At 40.5% G+C, this 26,318-nt stretch overlaps 1 protein-coding gene across 1 annotated transcript; it reads right to left on the bottom strand.

The window, feature by feature from the left end:
• Nucleotides 1-26,318, bottom strand: ajm1 (apical junction component 1 homolog). Its single transcript, XM_062484604.1, has 2 exons — nt 26,119-26,318; nt 1-5,106 (listed from the first exon to the last, which is right to left on the bottom strand). The coding sequence occupies exon 2, from the start codon at nt 5,050-5,052 to the stop codon at nt 1,759-1,761; it is 3,294 nt and encodes a 1,097-aa protein (XP_062340588.1). The 5' UTR covers nt 5,053-5,106; nt 26,119-26,318; the 3' UTR covers nt 1-1,758.

The following is a 26,318-nucleotide window of genomic DNA, read 5'->3' as shown; positions in this document are numbered from 1 at the left end:
GTTCCCATGTCATTTATTAGATATATATTATAAATAGCACACAATCAGACACATATGAAGAAAGGTAGAAAAAATACAATAACCTTTTCTAGATATTTTAATTTGAGGTCTTCTCATTTTCTTCACTCTCACATTTTCACTTGAATGGCTGACAATGAAAATATCCTGTATAGCATTGTTTACAACTATAAAAAATTACATAATCGAGCAGGTTATTATCAATGCTATGATAAAATCTGAGAATAAAAATAGAATTACGTGCAGTAAGTTTCTTCTTGCATTTGTACATTTAGTCAGCCAAAAAGTATAACATAAATATATCTGTGCTACAGGCTCAACAGTAGTTTGTCTTTAGGAAGTGTTGATAAATGATGCATACTCTATTTATGTCAATCCAAAAACAAAAAGCTTGACAATAAGCTACGGTTAGCTTGTTAGCGGTTGACAAAGTGTAGCTGTGTACCAAACATATTTTCCAATGAGGCTAAATAACATATCAAACATGAGGCAATATAACCTTTCTTAGGTTTCATGTTTTCTCTCCCCCCAAAAATTACAAACATAATAGAACTAGTGTGGCACAAATACACAACTAACATCATTTTCAAGCATTTTAAACTTTACATACCATACAGATAAACTTGCCAGATTTGGCTCACCTTTTTTAAGGACAAAAACTGTACCTGCAAATCTCACTTACGAGTTTATATATTGTACTTAAGAGAAAGTATAGCTATTATAATAACTGATAACTAGCTTAAAGGAAATTGCATGATTTATCAGTAGTGCACTAACCATTTTGTCTAAAGTGGATGAACATTAAACTTTTTTCTATTCACAGTGTTTCAAATTTAACAGTATAAGCGAACACCTAATGTGTGTGGCAGACAACCGACCCATCATTAATCTACACGTTTTTGTCAAATATTGCTCCAGTAATTCTACCAAGAAAACATTAAAGCACCACTGAATTAAACTTCAAGTTGAAAGTCACATCAGTAAAATCACTTAAAGGAATAAGTTAATTTACAACACTACCATCTACAGTATGCAGTGATAGTGCAGCTACCCTTTAAAAGGATAAGAGTAGCTAACTTTCCGTTTTTTACTCATTTTGAGGAACACATTATCCCGATCATTCCAATCTCATTTTAATTTCAAACAAAAATGTAATTTTCAGGGGAGTAGCTTTGTGCTGTGGTATGTCATAATAATATAATGTAATCAAAACCGTACAATTCTTCATGTTATGGTTGTCAACAGCAAAAGGAATGTGATCAGTTAACCCATACTTTGCATAGAAAGTGTTTGTGTAGCTAAGAAAATAATATACCAATAGCCATACCATGAGTGATCCATTATGCAAAAGTCACTTAGTTTTTTCATCACAGGAAAGGACTACCATTCCAATAATTTCAAGAATGGATAAAATAATGATTTATAGTTCTTATTAAATCAAAATGGAAAAATGATGGGCAAAACCCCAACATGATTAATGCAGAGTTTGGGAATGACTTGGCCTCTCATTCATGTAGTGAAAAAGTAATTAAATGGCGTATTCCTTTTTAAAAGTATGTACTACTCATTTTGCATGTGTCCAATATTCTGATAATAAATAATACTGGCATCATAGACATGAGTTTCTTCAATAATAAAATACATATCTACAAACATTTATAATAAATAGGCTTGATATATAGATATGTATAACAATATATATGTATTTCTATACATATATATTTACAACAAAAGGTGCACTTAAATAATGTCATCAAGAAGATGGGGGGTGCCTACCCAGTCGAGTGTTCTAGGCTCAGAGGCAGCCATGATCATGCACATGAACTGCTTACCTGTCCTCTTGTCAATAGGATAAATGGTTGTAGGCGTGAACCTTCTGTTGCTTTCCACAAACTCGCAAAGCTGCTGATAGACCTGTGGATATTCGTGGCGTAAGAAAACACCTCGGATTCTTAGCTCCCGTTGGATGTTGATAAAGCAGATTTCTCTGGCCTTCCTGCCCTCTTCTCCCTCTTTGTCAATATCAGCTGTGCCAGGTGGTGGTGTAAGGATCAATGTTTCCATGTCACTTTCTTTCTTGTGAACCTTCCTCTCTGGGCTAAAGGATGCCAGAGCCACCTTGGCATATTTTCTGACGGTTGGGGCTTGGTTCCTTGGCGATGGTCCATCAGGCAACTGGTCACCGACTGCAATGGATACATTCAAAAGGAAACATTCATTTGGGTCGTACTCTGTACCAGCCTCTTGGAGCTCCTTGCAATACTCCCCCAGGTTGTCCTTGAAGCTGTCCAGTTCTCGAAGGGACAAGTAAGTAGGGGACATTAAGAGACTTTCTAGGCCATGTTGCAGGAAGTTACTGGATGACCCTGGGTTTGGAAAACCCAAGAAAAGGACTCCTCTTCCTCTGGAAAGAAAGCCCACTTTGGCAATGCGGGAGAAGGCTTTGTGCACCTCGACAGTCTCGCGGCAGTGCTTAATGATGTGACGGCACACGCTGCCGATTCGTCCGTACAGACAACTTTCTTTATGAATGTCCCAATCTTCCCTGCGACAATTGCGTGAGCAATAGTAGGTATAGCAGCTGTGACAGGATTTGAAGTAGAGACAAGCATTGAATAAGGTCTCTGTCCTTCTGCATTTGTTGTTTGAACACATCATGGTGTCATCCTCATCCGGACTCTGATCTGGAGAACATTCATCTGCACTCCTCATGGCATCGCTGCCACCGTCTATGTCTCGAAGTGCATCAGGATTAATTCGTATAGAGGTGGGCTGCTTGTCTAGTGGTCCTGGTTCTTCTGACCCTGCCTTTGAGCCCTTTCTGGAAAGAGATGCTGCCTCTTCTTCATCAATCAATTTCTTGAGTTGGTCTAGAAGGTCTTCACTTGCTCTCCGAGTGGGAGGCTTGTAGTCAGTAACAAGGTCTGCGAGTAGCTCATCGAGTTGCTCCAGGCTTTGCTGGAGTGAGGCGCTGTTGTGTGTCTTTTCTTTGGTGGAGTCCACAGAGCAGGACATTGTTTCTAGCTGAGTAGCTTCTTGAGACACAGCAGTTCTTGAGTCCAGCACATCCCAACTAGCAGATCGTCCTTCAGACTTTCTGAGGTTGCCTGGTCTAATGTCATTATCAGTTATGGTGATCTCAGGAGTGACAAACCAAAGTTTGCTGGCTGTGCTCTTTGCTGTTTCAGTTGGACTCTTATCAATTAAAGAATTGTCAGACAAGGATAAAGCTGCGTAACGTCTTGGTGAAGTTGAAAGATTAACAACCACCGGCTGTGGTTTATCATCCATGGCAGAATTTCGCTTCTCTTGAGCAAGAAGGTTTTCATAACTTCGACCTCTCTGAACAGGCAAGGGCTGCTCCCTCTCCACTCGAGAGTTGAGAATATTGTCCCAAGACCTTGAGTACGGTCTTCCGTCAGTACCAATTCGTGGTGGCTCCATGCATGGATTAGCATACCAAGGTGTTGGCATTGTCTCTTGCCTAACTCTGGTTGGAGTGACCTGGGAGACATATGATGCTGGATGGGTGGAATAACCAGATGCATCCGAGCCATACCAGTCGTCTGGTTGTTGCTGAACAACTTGTGCACGTTTATGACGCTCTGTGTAATATGCCCTTGCCGGAATGTGATGCTCTGGTGGGGTTGTATACATGCCATTCGCATAGAAAATTCTTGGTGGCCCTGTTTGAAGTTGATAAGTCCTTGGATCTTCCCCAAATAATGTTCTTGTTGGTGGTGTCTGGATAATATATGTCCCTGGCTCACTTGCTGTATATGCCTTTGAATATGCAGCTTGCACTTGGTATGGGTAAGGCTCTAATTCAGAAAAATATGATCGGGTAGGTACAGTGTGCACCATTCGAGTCCTTGGATCCTGGACATACTGCACTTTGGGAGTAGGATTTTGACTATGTATGTCGTAGCATTCCTCCTGATAGTAAGTCCTTGGCTTAGTAGGGGCAATGGCCACATACCTTCCTGGGTCATCTGCATAAAAGAACTTGGTTGGCACATTGGGGCTGGAATGTGCCCTGCGTTCCCTACCATAATAATCACCAGACGAAGGCATTCTTTGCAGAGGGATCTCCATTGGCTGAATGTAACTATTTGGCATGCTGTGGGAATACTGGTATGCTTGCCTGTACTCTCCACTGAATGAGTCAGTGGGAGTTGGTGTCCTTGACGTGGAGAAATGGCGAGGCACTGTCAAACTTCTACTTCCGGTACTATGGTACCTCTGCCAGGGTATGTCAACTCTGGCAGTCACAGGTTTTCGTCCAGAATGTTTCGGGATGGCCATGTCCGGTTTGATGTCTACCCGACACCTGACATGAGGGCTTGTTGCTGGCTTGTCTGGCCCTCCCTCTTCTGCATTGTCTGCAACATAGAAAGGCGAATAGTGGCTTACATCGGCCCTCTGGGGCTGCAGCTTTATGGGATGCACCTCATGCATGAGAGCCCTGGTTGCTGCGTAGGAGGACTCCCTACGTGGTGATACCTCAGGTCTCCAGTTAGGGTTCCGTGGAGCCCGTTGGGCCTCCCTGCCTCTTCTTCCCATGGATGGGGAGCCTTCAAAAGAGAGAGGCGTGAGGTTGGTCTGAACTCGGGTGGCACTTTTTGATCTGGCCCTTCTCTTTTGCTCAGGTACAACCTCTTCCCGTGCCATCTCTGTGGTTAGTGGTTGAGGGGTGAGTCTATGGCTGAAAATGTCTGGTGCAGAAAAGCGGTATACCTGCTGGCGGCCCAATGCATTCCAGGCAACATCTGGATGGGCTGCATGCCTGTCAGCCTTCCTGTATGGGTATTCCATTGAAGATTTGGTGGATTTGGGGTACTCCAGTGACTTGTAGTCAAAGGTACGACAGTGCCTCTTGTTGACGTTATCCTGATTGTCCTCCAGTGTGTTGTGGTTTGGGGAATCACATTGTTTAGAGAGAGGAGAGGCTTTTGAGTGCGAAGAAATTAGATTAACTTTTATATCTTGATACACAGTTGATACCAGTATGTCAGGTGGGTCTGTGCGTGTCATCTTAAAGGGACTCTTCTAGTTTCCCCCATCAAATTGTTGTAAGGTTGATATTCCCTGAAAAATGAGAGATACAAGTCAATTTTTTGTTGTAAGCATAACAACACACTGTATGATAAGACATTTTTTAAACATCAGACCAATGGTATTTGTTATTTTCGACCTAATTTGAACAAATTAAAATGTGCCAATGGCATAATATTGATAGTGGGACAGTAAGTATTTTAGCCATGATACACACATACTGACTTTGCTACTCAGATTTGTCCAGGATGCACTCACACACACACTCACACACACAGTAAGGAAAGCTCAACATTATATAGCACAGTGAAAATACATATCAAATGGAGAATTAGGACAGAATAATTAAGAGGGTGAAAATGAACAGTAAGCATTTCTTCATGAAGATATGGACGGGTTGTTGACGTGACAGCATTTTCACTGTCACAGCAAATAGAAACTTTATACTATTTGTCACTGATAACCAGTGGCGGCTCCTGATAAATCTCAGGGAGGGCGTTGATGGAAAAGGATACGGTTTCTCGATCAGTGGGTAAATTAACTGCTAGCAACAAGTATTGCTAATAGTACTAATAATACAAATAGTATTTGTATAAATGAAAATAAACTGATTCTCACAATCATCTAATTCAGTTGTCACATTCAGAATGTATTTTTATCAAGAATAAACAGCAGTGGAGCAGTATTTTAAATGATGATAATGTGCAATGAATATAGTAAAATAAGTGCAATCACATGATTCACTTTTTCAATTACATGACTCACTTATATAGAAATTTAGCTTGTCATTCTTTTAAAGCAGCCATGTGGTCAATTACTCTCTCATTGAAAGCAGGCATGTTCCTGCTGTGTTGTCTGGGGAAATAGCCCCCGGTGGGATGTCATAAGGCAAATTAGTCCCGATGGAGGGGCCAGACAAAGAGTGATTCACAAGACGCCATATGAATTGGCAAAGAAGTAGCTACAGCACCTCGCATGGAAAAGGGAAACCGGGGCACCCTCCTGGAGCCTGACCTAGAAGAGGAGCTCACTGGCGAGCGTCTGGTGGCCGAGCCTTGACCCACGGGGCTATGCCAGGCACAGCCCCGAAGGAGCTATATGGAGCTGTCACCCTGTGGGCCCACCATCCACAAGGACAGGCATTGGGGTTGGGTGCTTTGCAAGCCGGGCGACAGGCAAAGCCGGGAACCTGGGCGTGCTGACCCCCAGCATTGCAGACTGGTCCTAGGGATGTGGAATGTCACTTCTCTGGCAAGGAAGGAGCCAGAGCTAGTGCAGGAGGTGTATAGTATCAGCTAGTAGTATCAACTAGATATAGTTCAGCTCAACTCTACGCATAGCATGGGTTCTGGAACCAAACTCCTGGAGAGGAGTTGGACTTATTATTATTATTTTTTAGTTTATTCTTTTGTTATGAGTTGCTCAGGGTGAGTGGCGCAGGTGGGTGTGGGGTTACTCACAAGCCCCCGGCTGAGTGCCACTATGTTGTAGTTCTCCCCAGGTAATGAGACAGTTACCTCTATGCAACTGCAAGTTGCTGGGGGGAAGGCTCTGACTGTTGTGTGTGCTTATGTACCAAACAGCAGTTCAGAGTACTCTGCCTTCTTGGAGTCTCTCGGTGGCGTCCTGGAAGGGGTTCCATCTAGGGACTCTTTGGTTCTTATGGTTCTGTTGGGAAACTACAACCCTCACATGGGCAATGACAGAGAAACCTGGAGGGGGTGATTGGGAAGAACGGCCTACCGGATCTGAACCCGACTCTGAACTCATCAGACTTTTGGCCATATGTCTTGGACACTTGGGTAAAGAAAATAGCAGAGCTGGCAACGTATCACCACCTGGTGGTGAGTTGGATCAGATTTGGGCTGGGCAGTATGGCCTAAAAAAAATTCACTGTATAATTCTTAGGCATGGACTGTAACAGTATCATTCGTTCACTCTACCGTGGCTAGCACAGTATAGTCAAAATCCAAATCGTAAGCCAAATTCATACCGGTATATTTCTATACCATTCATACCGCCCACCCCTAGATAAAATGGCAGGGGAGACTGCCGGACAGACCTGGTAAACCCAAACGAGTAGTGAGGATGGCCTGGGAAAGTCTGTCAGAGGCCCCTATTCGAGAGGTTGTCAACTCCCACTTCCAGAATAATTCATGCTTCACGGGGGAGGTTGGGAACATGAAATCCAAGTGGGCCATGTTCAAGGCAGCCGTTGTAGAGGCGGCTTGCAGGAGCTGTGGTCAGAAGGTAATCGGTGTCTGTCGTGGAGCTAATTTAAGAACACGCTTAAGGAAAAACATGGTTAGTGGGAGGAGTTCAGGAATGCCTTGGAGAACGACTTTTGGCTTCAAGGAAGTTCTGGCAAACTGTCAGCAACTCAGGAAGAGAAACCAGGGCTTAACTCAGGCTGTGCTCAGCTGGGGGCAGAACCCGGACAGGGGATAACGTTGGGCATGGAAAGAGCACTTTGAGGAGCTCCTGTACCCGACCAACATGGCCCCGGTGAAGGAGGCAAAGCCTGAATATTTTCCTGGCACAGGTTGCCGAGGTAGTAAAAAATCTCTGTGGTGGCAGGGAACAAGGAATTAATGAGATTTGCCATGAGATGCTGAAGGCTCTGGACATTGTTGGGCTGTCTTGGCTGACACACTACTTCAGTCTTGCATGGGAGTCTTTATAACATAGGAAACAGCAGACAAATGAAGGCTACATAATTATTTGCATGAATGTAGGCTACCACAGCATTGGCAATTTGACTAGAATAGATGTGGAGGTTGAACAAGTACTTCAGAAAAGACAGATAATTGGTTGTGCTCGCCGAAGGCTTGAGCACACCCAATTATTAATTAAGGCTTGAGCACACCCAATTATTCTCTCACGTATATATTATTATTATTTATTTATTTGTTTTCCCACCCCTAAGGATCCGTCAATATTTGGACTACATAGACAATGTCAGTGTAAAAAGGTTTGTCTTAGTAGCAATTGCGTTGCTTGTATTTTTATTTACGTACCGTTGCATGATTTAGGCTGGAATTAAGTTTTGGTGGCAAAAAGTTCCTTGTGTGGCCAAAGGGAACTCAGTGCTAGCCTAACGTCACAACGTCAGCACACGTTAGCAACGATGCATAGATATGACGTGCATAGATGTGCTAGTAAGACTGTTGCATAGCAAGTATTGTATCGTGCTGTGGTGTATAGCAGCATCATACATTTAAGCAATTCAAGACTTACATGTACAGCAAGTAATGTCACATTTTTATTATACGTTTTTATTTCCGGCGCATTCAAACAATCCCCTCAGTGAAGTTTGGCTAGCAACAGCAGCTAGCTTGCTCGTAGCACAATTTACCAGGGTCGGCTTCTCCACGCAGGGCTCTAGACTGAGACCAAACATTAGCATTGTTACTGACAATGATCGCTTCCAGCAAACTTCTTTTGAATTAGCCATTTCCCCCTAAATAAATGTCTATTTACGTTTTTGGGGGCATATTTTCAGTTAGCAGATGGTACTGTTTAAATCGCGATTCCATCTGAAATACTGCCGGTGACAACGTTGTTAGAATATCTTGTTTCAAAGGGGGTTCAGCTTGTTTCAAAGGGGGTTCTTAATGAATGAATGCAATATGAGTAGGCTAAATGCTTGAAAATATCACTAAAAGGGAAAAACTTAAGGTGACGTTTAAGTCATAGAGGTTAGGACCATTTTTACACCGGATTGCCCAATTTATTCGTTTGATCCAACTTTTCAACTGAGGCTGCTAGCTCACTATTCCCTCTTGCAGGGGAAATAAGACAACCGTTTCATTCTACACGTTACAACAAATGTATGCTTTTAAATCTATGCAACCTTCATAAGTAATAAGTAGGCATTTTTATATAAAATATACAGAAATATCAGTTGTAAAAATTAGTTAATAAACGGACCCATCTGCAACCGACGCAAGCAAGCACACCCTACAATTTTCCCAGAAATTGTACCCTCTCTAGTTATTATTATTTATTTTCCCACCCCTAAGGATCCCTCAATATTTGGACTACATAGACAACTTTGGTGTCAAAAGGTTGGTCTTGTTAGAGATTGCATTGCTTGTATAGGGATTTACGTTCCGTTGCACGGTTTAGACTGAAATAAAGTTTTTGTGGCGAAAAGTGCCTTGTGTGGCAGAAGGGAAGCGCTAGCCTTACGTCACAACGTCATCACACGTTGGCAACGACGCACAGATACAACGTTCTAGTAAGACAGACAGTGATATCAGAAATCCCCCGCCCCCCCGGTCTGACATGGAACAACACCCCCCCCCCCTCCCAGTCAGACACGGGGCGACCCCCTCCCACCACCACAAATTGCTTTCTAATCTGTGGGAAACACTGCAAGAAATCTGCCTGCAGTGCTTGCTACACTTGCTGAGGAGGTAGATATAAAGAAGGACCCAGTGGCACGAGGGTTGTACACATACTGTGCAACTCACAGATTCGTTGCAGCTGTTCACCTGCAGGCAGACATCCTGCCCTACCTGGCACAGCTTTCCAAATTGTTCCAGAAGGAAGATGTCAATTTCATGGCAATCAAAAACCATGTAAGTTGTGATGTCACATAGATTTTTATTTATAGAATTAAATGTCAGTTTTCCTCTGTAAATACAAGTTTAATTTGCATGTCTATTTAGGTTCCTGTTACCATTGAGACATTAAGAAAAATTAAAGCAGCAGGTGAACAGCAACCCGAGGGCTCCTTTCTAGCTCAGGTCAAAGAGAAAGTGACCCTTAATATCGACGCCGAAGAAGAGAGGGGGAGACGTGGGGCGCCTCTTTCCAACCTCACCTTATGGGCACGTTTTCAGACACAAATAAGCAAGCTCAAGAATGAATAAACAATAACGAGTATATTATCAGCCTAAATTTTAATTTTCTCTCAGTGTTTCTACCTTTTCTTCTTCTTATTATTATTACACATCTGTCATGGGAATCTATGGCAGCCCCAACCACATGGTCAGAAGTTGTGAAATTTGGCACACTCTTTGGGACCTGTCCCCTCATCAATTTCACCAAGTTTCATGTCTCCCATTCCAACCATCTAGCGCCACCAATGGGTCAAAGTTGAAGGTGTGTTTACACATGTTACTCTCGAACCATATCCCACATTTTCCAAAATGAGGTATTGTTGGATTCCCTGGATCAAGACGAGTTCAACGCACTCTATGACATCATATCCAGTTATATAGATTCTCCGCCATTTTGTATGTAAAGGAAAAGCGTTTTTTCGCTACTCCTCCTACAATTCTTGTTGAATCTTCTTCAAAATTGCCACAGATGATCTTCAGACCAAGCCTCGCAAAAGTTATCCCCTGGATCTTTGATTTTCACAACCGTTTGTTAGTTACAGCCAATCAAATTGATGTGGCTGAATTGATGTGGCCGCCATTTTGAATATAACGTTTTTTCGCTACCTCTCCTATAAGGTTTGTCCAATCTTCACCAAATTTGGCACAGATCATCTTCAGATCAAGCCTCACAAAAGACATCACATGTTTTTTTGATTTTCTACACTTTTGACTGGAACAGCCAATCAAAGTCGTCAACCAAGCCACCATAAAAGAAGTGAGGTCATATCTCAGCACCTCTTTACTGCATTGACACCAAAAGCTGATCAAAGTCGGCGATGAAGCCGCCAAAACTCTCACTTCCTGAAATATTTGTTGAATTGACATCAAACTTGGTACAGGTGCTCGGGACCCTGTTCCAAAGAGGACCACAAAAGGTTGTGTCATTTAACCGCTAGGGAAGATCCCGTGTCTGACACATGTTAACTTGTGATACCAGATGAATTGATGCGGCCGCCATTTTACGTTTTATAAAAAGTTTTTTCCCTATTCCTCCAAAAAAAAAATCCAATATTCACCAAATTTGGCACAGATTATCTTCAGACCACAATCACATTGACATGTCAAAATAGGACTCAATTACAGCTGTTTAAACTTGGGCCAAATCTGACAACCGCTTGCCAGTTTAAAAACTGCTTATATTTTTACACAGTAACTGAACACAGTAATTTCCAGCACTGAGAATAGCTCACTAGGACAAATTGGTGTCCCTGGCAAAGGCAAAGTAAGAAGTTCAAATCCAGCCAAAGCCAACGAGCCTGCCATGTCACTGGTTTTCTGTTTGGCGAGACTGTAAGCCACTGCAAAGGAAGCCAGGTACAACTAGGGATGGGTATTGAGAACCGGTTCTTGTTTAGAACCGGTTCCCAGTGAACCGATTCCTTGGAATCATCAGCCAAATTCTTTAACGATTCTGCTAACGGTTCTCTGTGCCGTTGCGCATGCGCAAACTTTTATAGTTTATTCAGACTGCAGCAAACATGGCAACTAGGCAGAAGCGTTCTAAAGTTTGGTTGTATTTCACACAACAAAATGACAACAACGCCACTTGTAGGGCGTGTAAAAAGTCTATTTCGTCGAAGGGAGGAAATGCCGCAAATATGAAGAAGCATTTGAACACACAGCATGGAATGATGCTACTGGAACGTCATGTGTTCGATGCATGCAGCAGCGCAGCTAACATTCGCGCTTCATCTCTAACTATCCAAGGTAGAGTTAGCATTAGTTTAGTTTGAAGCATACATTTTTGCTCCGATATTCGTCTCCCATTATTGATCACTTCACGTTAATTATCGGAGGGCGTGTGTTATCAGCAAACGTTTGCGTTGTCGTGTTAACCCAATATTAAACTGAGCGACAGAATCTTCCATTTTCAGCCAAGGTCAAATAGAAGTGTAGAAGAAGAGCAACGACAAAATGTACATGTGTATGTATACATACTGTATATGGTGTGTAGCATTATAGAAAATTATATAAAAGAAAATTAATGTAAATAAACCCATTTGTACTCTTTTTCCCCCCCCTGCCCAATAAGAATTGATAAGAGAATCGATAAGGAATCGAATCGATAAGTAGGAATTGATAAGGAATCAGAATTGTTAAAATCTTATCAATACTCATCCCTAGGTACAACGCAATCGCTAGCTACCTGTAGTCTAGCTGTATATAGTCATGGCAATCCTCACACAAACTATCAAAATTATTTTAGATTTTCGAAACGGTTTGATCAGTACAGCCAATCAAAATCTGCGGCAAAGCCGGCAAACAGGAAGTTGGGTCGTATCTCAGCAAATCTTTGATGGATTAAAGCTGCATTTACTCAGAACCCTGTTCTTAGGATGTCTAAAATGTTTTTTGTTCATTTTACCTGCTTTACCGGTTTGGCCACCTCATTGCTGCTTGCAGCTATATTTGACCAATGTTCTCATCCATCAGGACAAGTCCCAGCTAGACATAATGACTGCAATGGCATCCGGATATGATGAGCTACATCTGCTTTACCCAAACCTGTCCCTCCTATCAGCAATCGCCCTCACAATACCCGTATCAAGTATGAATTGTGAGAGGGATTTCTCTGCGATGAATAGGGTAAGTCCATCATCATCTCTCAATCTTAGATTCTATCAAAATTTTAAATATTACACAAAAGTATAAAATAATCTAAACTTCATTCACTCTCCGTGTATAGATCAAGACAGACTTGCGGAACAGGCTGCAGGGAAACAGTCTGACAGCTTGCATGAAAATAAGCATAAATGGTCCACTTGTAAAAGAGTGCAATTACCAAAGGGCCCTTGAATTGTTCTTTTAACCCTTGTGCTGCCTTCGGGTCACATGACCCAAAGGTTCATAACGAACCATCGTTGTGTTTACCCAATTTTACCCAATACAAAAACAAATAAAAACAATATTCTTTTAACCTTCGCAATGTGGGGGGTCTGAGACAGCCCAACGGTTAAAAGAAAAGGCTTCACTTTGTTTTTGTATGTGGTAAATTTGTCGCAATACAACGGTGGGTCACCATGACTAATGGGTCAGAATGACCCGAAGATAACACAAGGGTTAAAACCAAGAGGATAGCCTGAAGCGATGCCAGATGTCAGCTCTGCCATAAGCAGTGACTGTGATCACCTTTGCACATTTTGACAATGTTGTTTTGCACTTTCTTTTGCACTTCAGTGTTATATAGTTTGTATAGTGTTTGTTAAAATTGCACAAATTAATTCACTGTTCTTGTTTCAGTTGTTATGTTGTTTAGCACTTCTTAGCACAAATATGTTTAAATATTTGTAAAGTGTTGTATAGTTTGTATGGTGTTTGTTAAAACTGCACATTGCAACTGTTATTTTGAAAAGCTGGTTATTTATAATGATATAATATTATTTACATTTAATATTTAGTGTTTAATAAATAATTGTTAAATGTAGTACAGAGTCTGTAGTCTATCGCACAAACTTATAACAACATTAAAAATAAATGTTTATTTAAATACATTAAGCTACATTTTACATTTTAAACCCATCACCACATCCCCACAAATATTTTTTTTTTATTACAAAATAACCAAATGCATTAATGATGGGACAGAATTTACAGCTCAACAGTCATCCAAGAATATTTGCTCATTAATTTCTTTAAAAAGTTAGCTTTTTAGACTTCAGGAAGAAACTGTTCCCCAGTTCTTAACACACTTTGACAAAGAGGAGAAAGGCATGGATTTTAAGGCTCAAAATAGTTTCCCTAGAGAGAGTTCACTTCATCGTCTCTTCAGTAACAGCGTAAGCTTGATGTCTAGGGACTGAGCTGCCAACTCTGCCAGAGACCGCATAGCATCTCATTTAATCCTCATAACAACCGTGACATCAAAACTTTCCACAGGCCTGAGTTTGTCATCAATATATCAGGCTGAAATGGTAATGAGTTGCCAATTTTCTCATGCATCAGATATGTGGCAAACAGAATATATGTATTATTACTTTCATCAATTGCAAATAATTGTGCTCCATAACTCTAATTCAAAATCCCAGTGTGTTTCACCAGATACAATTAGAGGTGTGGAATACAATTTTGTGCATGTCAAGCTGCAACAAAGCAACATACAACATATCCCGAAGTCTGCTTACACCTACAGGGAATTTTATTTGAAACCAGACACTCCTAATACAGCTACTAGTTATCTTCAAGGCACATCGCTCAAACATCAAGACTCAAAGCAGTGAAATTCAAGCATTTGAATTGAACCAAATCTAGTGGAATTTTTCAGGCCATATTGTCAGTGGTTTGGTATAATAATAACGTTTTCTGAAAATGCTTGAAATTAATACCATACCATTGTCATTCATTCTACAATGTCATTCAACACACAAAAAAACGCTTAATTGTTTAGCCATGTATATTTTTTCCTCACAATTGATTCAGACCAGACTGCTGCTGTGCTAAAGAGACGGACCAGTGAAATGAAAACTGGGTCAATTTACTGTTATCCGGGGGGGGGGGGGGGGGGATTACACTGCCCTTACGCTGCCCTTTTCCCTTCAGCAATTCACAGGGGTGAACTGCAATAACAAGTATTTGTTCCGTTTTGAATAAAATATGTTAGTCAGAGCAAATCGAAGCAGATTGTGTTCTTGTTCTTGCTTTGTCATCTCTGAGATATGCTAATTAACAACATAAAGCATGGCATACATTACATCCCCACAGGACCATTTTCATCTGTGTTATCCCACACTTGGAAGCTTCTCATGGTTCCTGATGTTCACGTGATTACTGGGTGGACACACACACTGCACATCTGCAAAAACACGACTACAGAACACCGCAATCTAATACCGCAGCAGATTACAATTATTCTGTGTGTATCTGTAAATGGTGCAATCACCTCTCAAATAGATTATCTGATCCATTTGAAATGGCTCAGCACAAGTAGAACAGTCCCTGCTATTTGCAGAGAGAGAAATGTACAGTAACTGCATTAGTAACTGTGATGCAATATGAGGACATCTTGTGATATAGTTTCTATGGTTGTTGATCAATCAACATTTTTTTTTGTGTTCTCGTGAACTCGTTTGACGTCATCTTTCATAGACAAGTACTGTTGTAATCCAAAAGACGCAATTGATGAACAATGCTTAAAATGCCCAGATGTGAACTTGATCTGCCCCATTTATTGATGATGCATGGGATGGTGACTTTGCCAGCGGGAATGCATCTGATATTCCAGAAGTAATTGCATGGCATTCTCGCAATCTTGCAAGACCATTCTCATCAAGAACGTTCTTCTCAAGAACACAAGTACGTTCTCGCATTCTTTTGTTTATGCAGACACTCATCTGTAAAGGAAATATAGGGCTGCTGTATCAGTGCTGCATGCAGAATATATAAGTTAATAGCTATGCTATATCATATCTGGTTTCCATGGATACTAAGAGGGCTATAGAGAAGCAATTGCTTTTCTAAGACTGTAAGTTATTTATTTTACTGCAGAATATAATGTCTACCATGAAGTAAAGGGATATTCTTTGGGAATTAATTAATCTACAAGCAATTAATTTAATCCATCACAAGACCTGTGATCTATATCTGTGTATCTGTGTGTGTGTGTGTGTGTGTATATAAACTCTAAGGGGTTTAGTTTCCCCTCAGCTCAAGAACCAGGCATTCTGCAAAATTCTAATTTTGCAGGTGTCCTTTATATAATCCAAAGGATTGCAGTGCGGCTTTTGAAGTTGTTTGGATAAGCATTTCGACATAAAATAATGAAAAACTAATTCGCAGCCGTTTGGCTTGCTCTCTTTGCTCTGGACTCAGCCATCTTGAGTTGACTGAGCTGCACTAAGACAGGTCTCACAAGCCTGAAAAATATGTGTATGGCGAATCGAAAACAGTCATAAGGCATGAACAATATTATTTATGTCAGTGCGATACAGAAAATCCAAGACTATTTTGCTGATGCTGGCTAGCTAACTAAGAAAAAGATTATATTTAAAGTGGATGGTTTATTTCAGTAGGTGTAGCTGGAAGGTTATTAGATACAATTGTTGCTGTAGACTAATGGCTCTGGACTACACAACGTCACAATGGTGTAGCCTAGAAAGACAACAGGGATTTGATTTTTTAATTGCTTTAGGCATCAGTAGTTCAGGTTAAATACTGCATGGCTGTGCATTTCATTCATGTGCTCTTTTCCCCTTTTCTTCTTTTACGTAAAACGGGTGAGAAGTTTGCCATGGACAACAGTTGCCATTAACCTTATTTTTAATACCTTTGAAAGTGTTTACACAATATTGCATCTGAAATGAGAGACTATATCAGTACTAGTTTCTACACAGAAAAGACATGAATGATTTCATCAAGAACTGCAGTGATGTCACTTCCTTGAAGCAGAATAGTGTGGAACAACTTCAGCAGGTGTATGGGTTGAGGCTCCACAATTTAAAGAGCACACCATGGGCTTCACGTACTGAGAAGAATATTTGATTTTAAGGAAAGGGGGAGATCAAAAGCTTTACTCAAAGAGTACTAAAAATGTTTGCCATTTAACTTGCCTCAATTAATAGGCCTCTCTTCTAGGCCTGTTATTCTTAATAAATTAATTCCTTTCAATGGCTACATTAAGATTGATTGTTTTTTGTCATATAGTTATGAGGCATAGTTAAATCTAGTAGGAACTCTCCTACTTGATACTTCTATTAATAAGAGTGTTTGCAGCACGGTAGCTAATTGTCAGATCTAAAATATCACTGTCAGCTCCTGCTTATTTTTCCTGGCTGGTTTAGCTCTATTGCCCATTTAACATTGTGTAGTCTAACAATACTGTCTGACCTTTTTCTGCCAAATGTGTTGTGTAAAATAACCAGCTTACTCAGAGAATGGCCAGCTCTGTAGCCATGACCATGAAAAAATAATGGGCGTGTCATTCCTAATTCACTCCACATTTCTTTACTCTAAGAGTATTTCACAAAGCATTTTAGCGCTAAAACCAGGGGGGGAGGTGGCTGAGCGGTTAGGGAAGCGGGCTAGTAATCTGAAGGTTGCCAGTTCGATTCCCGTCCGTGCCAAATTACGTTGTGTCCTTGGGCAAGGCACTTCACCCTACTTGCCTCGGGGGAATGTCCCTGTACTTACTGTAAGTCGCTCTGCTAAATGACTAAATGTAAATGTAAAACCAGATCCTAAATCTGTGAAAAGTTCTCCTAAGTCACTAAGACCAAATCACAAACAATCCTAAAATGTCTGTTGCTGTCAATCCGCCTTAGAACGTAAACATTTTAGAAACATTTCGTGATAATGAGCTTTTGAAAAGGTATCGTCGGGTTATTATGATTTTAGTAGAGTTATCAGGGATGCACTCATACTTCTATCACTTATAGAAACAACCCAGTAACACCGGAGATCAAGGGTGACAACTCTATGCTACTTGCTATGGGAAAATGCAGCAATGCAGCACAGACAAACTTGGTATGTCTCAGCCATCCGTCAGTAGAACACATAACATTGCATCTAACAATATGGCCTCTGCAGATCCCCATATCGACAATTCACACTGCTGCCTTTAGGCAAATTTGCTGTTTGTTTACGAGATACACATGTAAGAAACTGACAACTGGCTAAACATATTCTTGTTAAATTAGTGACACAACCTAAAATTGAACATCTTTATTTGAATATGGCAAAATGTTTATTTAAAAAACTACATATCACAACATAATACCTCGTTCTACATTATTTCGATCCCCTATCAGCCAATAACTGTGAGCATAGTTAGTAAGCTTGTTGACATCATCCATAGCAACAATGTCAACCCCGCCCTTTGTGTTAGCTTAATTGCTGCCTTCGGGTCACATGACCCAAAGGTTCATAACGAACCATCGTTATGTTTACCCAATTTTACCCAATACAAAAACAAATACAAATAATTTTCTTTTAACCATTCCAATGTGGGGGGTCTGAGACAGCCCGACAGTTAAAAGAAAATGCTTCACTTTGTTTTTGTATGAGGTAAATTTGTCGCAATACGACGGTGGGTCACAATGACTGATGGGTCAGAATGACCCGAAGATAACACAAGGGTTAAGATATCTCCCCATTCCTTAGTAAAAGTTGGTCTCAGCAGCATGTTTTAGGAATAAACTCCTAGCTAAGAACTTTTACTGCTATTTAGGAGAATTCTTAGAGGCAAAATAATGTTTTGTGAATACGGCCCCTGGTCTATACCAATAATAAGATGTAATTCAAGAGATAGAAGAATCTTTACGTATGTGGAGATGACCTGCACTAAAAGAGTGTTGAAATGGATAAACTGAAAGTCGAGATTGTTTATTGTATAGTCATTATAGGCTATATTTAGAATGTCAGAAAAAAACTGAAGATGAAAACTTAGATGATGTAAGCGCCTCAGTTAAAAGGCTATATTATACTAATGAGTTCTCAGTTAACAAATATATGATTTTGGGATTGGTTACCTCAAATCAACTCCCTCTCATTTGGCCATCTGGTCATGCTGGTTACCAAGTCACAGTCACTGTTAACAGCCCCTCCCCTTTAATGCCACTCCCTAACTTAACTTTTATTCCAACTCAAGCACTTAAAATAAGAAAAAAAAACGAACAAACATTGGTCACACTTTATTTAAAGTCCATATGTGTCCAAAGTCCAAGCTCGTAAAGCCTCATGAAGACTTGTGATGTTGTATACCAATACTCATAATAATACATTATCTCTCTATTAATTCCAGGAATCTGTGTGTGTGTGTCCCACTTTAGTTTCTCACCATTATCTGGAGAACCGAGTACTCTGAGAAGTTCTGAATGTCGCAGGTGTCCTCTTTATAATCCAACGGAGTGCAGTGCCACGATTGACATTGTTCGGATCAGCATTTTGACATTTTTAAAAGCAATTCTCGTCTTTTACGTGCGTCCACTGGCATCATGGGAACTCATCCCAACCCATTCACTCTGATTGGTCCTCTGGCAATCCCTTTCCCCTCAAATCAGGGGAAGGGGGGGGAATATAACTTTTGACAGTTTAACACAAATTTTCCAGAGGGAGCAAGAACCAGATCACCCATTTGGGCCAATATAGGAGAACTGTAAACATTCTTCCCTGACTTCTCTGAAATGAGACGATCGATAACTCTCTGAGAATCTGAAGTGCCAACATATTACAAAGCACACATATAGCATGAATGAATACTACATCATAAGAAAACATGACAACAAAAAATTAATTAAGTCTTCATGAGTCTTTGCGAGCATCAATGCCTATACTCCATTATAACTGTATTGTAATTAATTATGAGTACATGTATAAACACACCCTTCCACAGGACACTGCAACCACTACTCTATTCAGTCCACTTTAATGTAAACAAAATTGTACCTTTTCTTGAGAATAGTAGGAGTGGACATGGTTATAACCCATGAAACTGTAGGTACTATTTTCGTCAGTCCTTTTCTTTGCACTTTGACCAGATGTGCAGGTACCCCCACTGTTAGCTGAGTCTATAGAACACATCAGTGTTTCCCCTACCATTATATTAGGGGGGTACCCCGCCCCCCCCCCAACGGCACCCCACGCCCCCCCCCCCTCCCTGGAAGGTCAAGTACATTTTGTAAAAAAAAATAATAATACAAAATTAATGTTTGTTTTTTATATAGCGCCAGATCACAAAATAAGTCATTTAAGGTTACCTTTCCTATAAAACATGTCTATACCTTGCTCTGGCCTTATTATTTATCTTATTTACACGACGGCATGTCATTTCTGTCTCTACATGGTCGGATATCATGTCTGCACATGATATCTGGAATACTGTTCAATTCTTTATTCCAAAGACACAAAATAAGGTTAGTTGTTCTACACACTGCAGCTAATAAATTAAAAACAGTTGACAAGCATATTTCTGCTTTTCACAAGCCAAATGCTTGATTATTATAATATATTTTATTTATAATTCTCTTTTCTTATACTCAAAGCTCTAGTCACCTTTAATGATGGACTGGCATCATGTTGGACTCATGTTCCAGCTAGTTCACATTCTGCTTCACTGTCACACATACACAGCTTTCAATCACACTTTTGTTTGTGAAGACAGAAGTCTTTCGTCCATATCTACTGCCAAAGTGAACAGCGGCTTAGAGTGTAGGGAGTCACGGTGTGTCAAAAAGACAACTGCTATTTCAATTCCCCATACCCCACTACCATTCACGGGCATGTGCACACACACAAAACATGTCAAGGAAATGGTGCTTAGTAACATTATCAATTTACAGTTGAAAGCTCCACAAGATTGAATGCTTCAGTCTACCATATCAGTAAGCAAAACTGATACAGGACCCGAAAGCAGACTGAGACAACAGAAATATGTAGAGATCCAACTATGAGAGCCCTATGGCCTTGTCTCTATTCTGGCGTGAAGAATAATTGAGTGTTTAGCTTAGGTTTCTGGACTACTAGTAGACACACAGAGGGAATACCAGAGTTTTGCAAAGAGCATCTCCCTTTTAGACATGCATGAAGTGTCACCAGTCAAAGCCAGTCAGGGGAACCATGGTATACCAAAGGCCTGTCTCTTGTCCAACCTTTCTATTTTGACCCTGTTTCTTTATCTGTTTCAATTTACTTTGTTTCCCCTGTGCCCCATTTTGCTGCTCCTGCCTGGCCTGGTTAACTCCACCACCATCAGATTCCCTGCCAGTTCCCTCTCTGCCCAGTAGGAGCCTGATCCTCATTCCATTGTTTACCCAGACGCCTAGTTTATAACCCCCAACTTAACTCCCCAATCTTTCTCATTCAGCATGGTTCCCTGACTCCACATAAAGTCTTCTAAGCAACTCTTCAAGGAAAGCCAACACATCAATACCAGTATTACTCATCTTGATGATGATGTTTGTAATAATTGGTACTGGCAAATACTGAAATTGGACCAAGCTTAATAGTAAAATCAATAGTAACACTTAATAACTTTTACCAATATATAAAATCATATATATGGCAGACCTGGGTTCAAAACAAACACCACCCAATAATCAAACAATTTGGGAGAATTTGACAGAACTTTTGGCTGAATTTAACATGGAAAATTAAGTGCCAACATTTTTCGAGCTCAGATATTTATTGTTTTTTTTTCCAATACAGTCATAGCTGTTCAGTAATTAAGTGAATCTGTTTCAACAGTTGGTTTTCAGTGAACAAAAAACAGCACAAGCTGTTAAAGCCCCACACGGTGTTTATGCCAATAGTAAATCTCTTGGACGTTCCTATATATAACCTAGTCTAGTGGATTAAAATCTCCTATTATAGTCAACATCTGTGTAGGTTCACAGACACATTGCCCCCTACTTATAAAGCGTATTGATTCTCATTTTCTAGGTGCGGCCTATAAGTCTGGCTACTATGATTTAAATTCTCAACGCCGCAAAGCATTGGGTCTGAATTTGCCAGTCTAGCAATTGTTCACTCTTGACTGCATCAGTAGATTTGTCCTCAAAAGTAGTTTTGGATTATGTTAGACAGCTCTGTCTGTAAGATTAATTGGTGTATTATCAGAGCTAGTTATGTCCCTCAAACGTTGTTGTAAATTCTAATTTGTCTGCTTATTTTATGGTATCTAACCCAGGTTCCAGGTAGACTGGTCAAAAACACTTTGGTTTAATTAAATATGTTTTAAAAGAGCTTTGTTGAGCAAAACAGTTGACGTTTTGATGGTAGAATAAAGCATAAGTTCCCTGTCCTAGTGAAGAAACATTTAGGAAACAAGCCATTCAGTGCATACATCTTTCCAGATGCATCTTTACATCTTTCAGCACATGCTATTTGCATGTATGGATGTTTGGCTAAATATCTTCTCTAATAGTTACAAAATGAGGGAACGTGTCATCTTTCTGTAAGCCACAGAACACAGCAGGGTAAAGAGGGGGGTGGAGAGGGGGGTGGAGAGGGGGTGACACAAAAGCACGTTTTCACTTTGTAAGAACACCCACTACATGTCATTCGCCAGCCCTCTGGGTCTGTACAGCTGGCATAGTGAGTCAGGCAAGCAGTTAACCATTTGTAACTATGCTGCACTCTTATGAATAGTAGATATACTAAGCAAGATGCTAAATATGCCTAGCAAGCCCTACTGTAATTCGGTCAGTAATCCATGCTTTTTTTGGTGGTCATACATAAAGACTGGCCCAGCTGTGGGGCTATATTTGAAATGCTATTTCAAAGATTTAATGTACTAGGACACATGGAACACAGATATATCTAGGCCAACATGGATGAAGGAATGGCTAAAGACATTGCTAGCTGGTATATGTAAATTCCTATTGCAAATGAGAGCTGTGAAATGTTGCAAAGTTTTGTTCATGTTTTTTGCCTTTCCAAATATCCATCTCACCTGACTGGGAATAGGAGGATGGAGGTAATTAATGTGTGTGAGCGTGCACCTGTGTGAGTGGTGTGTGAGTAATAGGGCTGCAACAAACAATTTTTTTGATAGTCTACTAATCTAACGATTATTAGAACGATTACTCGGCTAATCGGTGCAACATTGTCATTCACCATTTAGGCTTAATTAACTCTATTAACAAGTAACTGATTGACTGATGCAGCATTCTGCCTAATATCTCATTTTGTATGTCATATGCATATGGAACAAAATAAAGGTGAGTGATCAGACGTTTTATTTTTGGATAAACAATAAATTAATAAATAAATTAACACTAGGTGCATTCCAGTTGTACTCAGAAGTCGGAATTTCCTAGTGATATTTAAAAGGGACAGTAACCCCAACAGTAGCCTAACAGTAGCCCTCATAGTAGCCCCTCTCCCCCATCACACCTATAATACATGTCTTACCACTTTTTGATTATATTCCTATATCATCAAAATCACTGTGCCAACCAACCCCGCTCCAATTTAACCCAACTTTTTGATGCAATTATGTTAGCTAGCTACCATCACTCATCACAAACTTTCTGATTTTAAATGAAAATGTAGTTGATTCCTGTTTATTAACTACATGTAACAATTTTTTTATTTATTTTTTAGCTGACAGTTTTATAATAAATTTAGTCCACAGACCACTTTTTTACTTTTGATACTATAAAGGTGAAATGTTACCCTCACCAAAACAGTTTGTGATTTTCAGATGTTTTATCATAGTAGATGAGTGCAGGTCGAGAAAGCAAACATTTTGATGTTACAATGTTGTTTCTGTGTCCTTCAAAACGACCAAAAAATGCTGTGTGCCAACCAACCTCTGTAGCAAACCAACCCCGGTCTCCCCTACACACAACAGATTTTTTTATTTGACGTTTTGTAAAACGCTAGTTCGGTTTCGTTTGCACTCCTCATAACCACTGTGTCGTCTCATCTTCTATTGGATTGCATACTGGAGTATAGTCTGGCGCTACAGCGCCGCACTAATCAAATTACGTTATTGCCAATAGGGTCCAACTGCAGACGTCTCGCCTCAGACCTCTCCCCTGAGGCCCCAGGTTAGCGTTACGTTTGGCGAACATCATCACATTATATTGTGTTTTAAAAGATCTAGATCTTAACTGGGTAGCTAGCTAGCTCAGGTGAAAAAATAGCTAAAGGAAATATATTATTACAGAGAATACTATTGAATAATCATAGTGAAAATATATATTGGAATTTTTTGTTCAAATACTGTTATCATAAAAAAATTACGCAATAATGTATTCCTTTAGTAGATGACTTCATGCAAAGCGATGTAGGCCCACAGGGTGTAATTTGGTCCTGCGACTTCTAGATCTGCAATCAAGTACTCTAACTAGAGAGCAATACTCTCCCTAATTCACCACAGAGCTATACCATCATTTGCCTACTCAGACCACACGTCACCACTCCATGCCACCACTCCTCGTAGTGTGCAGAGAGCAACAACCGGTGATCACTTTTGAGTCTGTCACGCCTGAAGCAGAATGTAATTGAGTTAACTATTTGGCTACCACATTTTTACCATTGTTTTTTCTATTCACTTTAAGATAAACCAAATAACTAATCAATTATGTCAGTGGTAGAGTGGGCTGTACCAGTGTTGCATGCAGAAAGAGACATACACTTTATGCAGAGAAACGTGGCTGTACATTTTGTGTGTAGACTAGTGGTGGGCCGCCGTTATCGGCGTTAACGCGCTGCGACTCTTATCGGCGATAAAAAAAATATCGCCGTTAATCTATTCTCAAAGTTGGGTTGGGAGCTGGGTCTATACTACGCAAGCTATGATGACTTTCACCTTGATATTTTCGCGCGGATGTATACCTAGCCGAATTGCACTGTAGGGGGCAAGAACGAGTCTTCGAACCTGTGTGTATGCCTTGTGTATGAAATTATCACATCAAACATGACGTGCTAACATGGATGCAGCTATGAAGCCGCCTGGTTTGCTTCAGGGAAAATGTATTTTTAAGAAGCTTCCCAATGGAAACCTCGACAAGACTAAGGTTGTTTGCACCTTGTGCTATGCAGAATTCGTTTACTGTAGGAGTTCTTCCAGTCTCAAATACCACCTAAACGCAAAGCATCCCTTAGCTAATGCGGAAGATGCAGGGCCAAGCACTGATGTAGCGCAGGGGAAGAGTCGTTGTCAAACTACGATGTTGAGTGCAACCGAGGCAAGCCCGTCAGCACAGCTCTATCAGCCAAGCTAACTAATCTAATAAACAGTTAATAAACACAAGTACATCTTATTGAACATAATTTATTTTCATCACCAATTATCATAGTAAAACAGCTTTCTCAAGCAGTTTGTGATGCATTTTGGAAACAGGAGATTTAATGCTCCACCTGGCTTGAGAAACCCGTTCTCAAAGACTTACTTCTGGTCATTATTTGGGTAGCACACATATTCTGAATGCCTTCGTCGGAATTCAAATGAGCCATTTTAATCTAGATTAATCTAGATTAACGCCAAGATTACAGTGAGATTAATCTAGATTAAGAAAAATGATCTATGCCCACCCACTAGTGTAGACCTATGTGTGAGAGATGCTTCATGCATGTACCTATTAACAGGTAGGAAGAACATCTTATCTCAGATTGATGAATGACAGGACATAGTAGGGGCCTTGCATTGTCTGGTGTCAAGGGGAGAAGGGCCTATTGCATTGCCATGTTTTCCTGTTCTCCAGTAAACTGACAGAAATGAAGTTTCCCGAGTACAGTATTATGATCTTACCCATTGAGACATTTACATTACATTATGAAATTCTATTGCAACCTTTGTACTTCCCAGAGATTAACTGTTGAACAAACCTAGGGTTTCCCTGCCAGTAGGTAATGGTCCACTGGGTGCAGGCAGTAAGGCGTCAGCTATACTCTGCTCTGGTTGCAACGCATGCACCTAAATCTCAGCAGCATCCAAGACCACGTGACCAGGACATGCTATTTCATCATTCTATGCTGGAGGTTAATCTCAATTGGGATGCCCATAAAGATGTTTTTCCCCTGATCACGTGGTTTACGGTGAAGTGTAGTGTAGTGAGTACATGCTTTTGGGATCATACGTTAGATTTTTGTCAATATGCTTCTCTCATGAATCCACGCAATGATTGAATTTGGTTGACAACAGTTTATCAAGCAATGAAGCCTATTCCAGATGCATAAACTTCACGGCAGGAGACATTTATTTTTGTTGCAGTATTTTAAGCAGTTTGAGATATCTTTTTGAAAGGGCAAGAACGCACCATCAGCAAGTTTCCATCAGAGACATATCATAGGCTACATGTTGTGTTGAAAAGAACGCAATGAGCCTATCCTGCATTGCTTGTTGGAATTCTATATAACACGTTCAAATGCGTGTAGAATTTCTGACTATAACACTGTCGATCAGTTACAATTAGCCTACCGCAGGTTCCATGTTGCAAAAATCATTTACCCCACACTTAGAATGAAATGTCATCGATGCTTTGAAATGATGCACTGCACTCTTCATACCAAAGCGCGCTCGACACCTGCATCTGCGATAAAGCATCCACTGTCAATGTTTCACCGAAGATTACAAAATGGAGATGAGAGAAGGCTTGAGATGCCAAGGATTGGAAAACACACACATTTCAGTTTTTAACATTCTAATGTTTAGATTATATTTTGTCGTTCATGTTGCTGAAACAATGTGCAAGTCATAAGAGATTAGTGTGACTCTTACCGCTTTAGTCCATAGAAGAGCATGCTTTTCCATTTTCGATAGGAAAGCAATTCTACTGCGTGTTCCCAATGACGACATCGGGCATTTCCGGAGGTGAAACTATAATCCCTATTAGCGTTTAAAAGGCGCCTGTCCTCACTGAAGAATGCTACGCAATGCACTGCACCATCCACATCGGGATACTCTTCTACTACACCCAG

The sequence above is a fragment of the Osmerus eperlanus genome, chromosome 18, assembly GCF_963692335.1.
Source record: "Osmerus eperlanus chromosome 18, fOsmEpe2.1, whole genome shotgun sequence".
Lineage (NCBI taxonomy): Eukaryota > Metazoa > Chordata > Actinopteri > Osmeriformes > Osmeridae > Osmerus > Osmerus eperlanus.
This window is presented reverse-complemented; position numbering and strand designations above follow the sequence as displayed.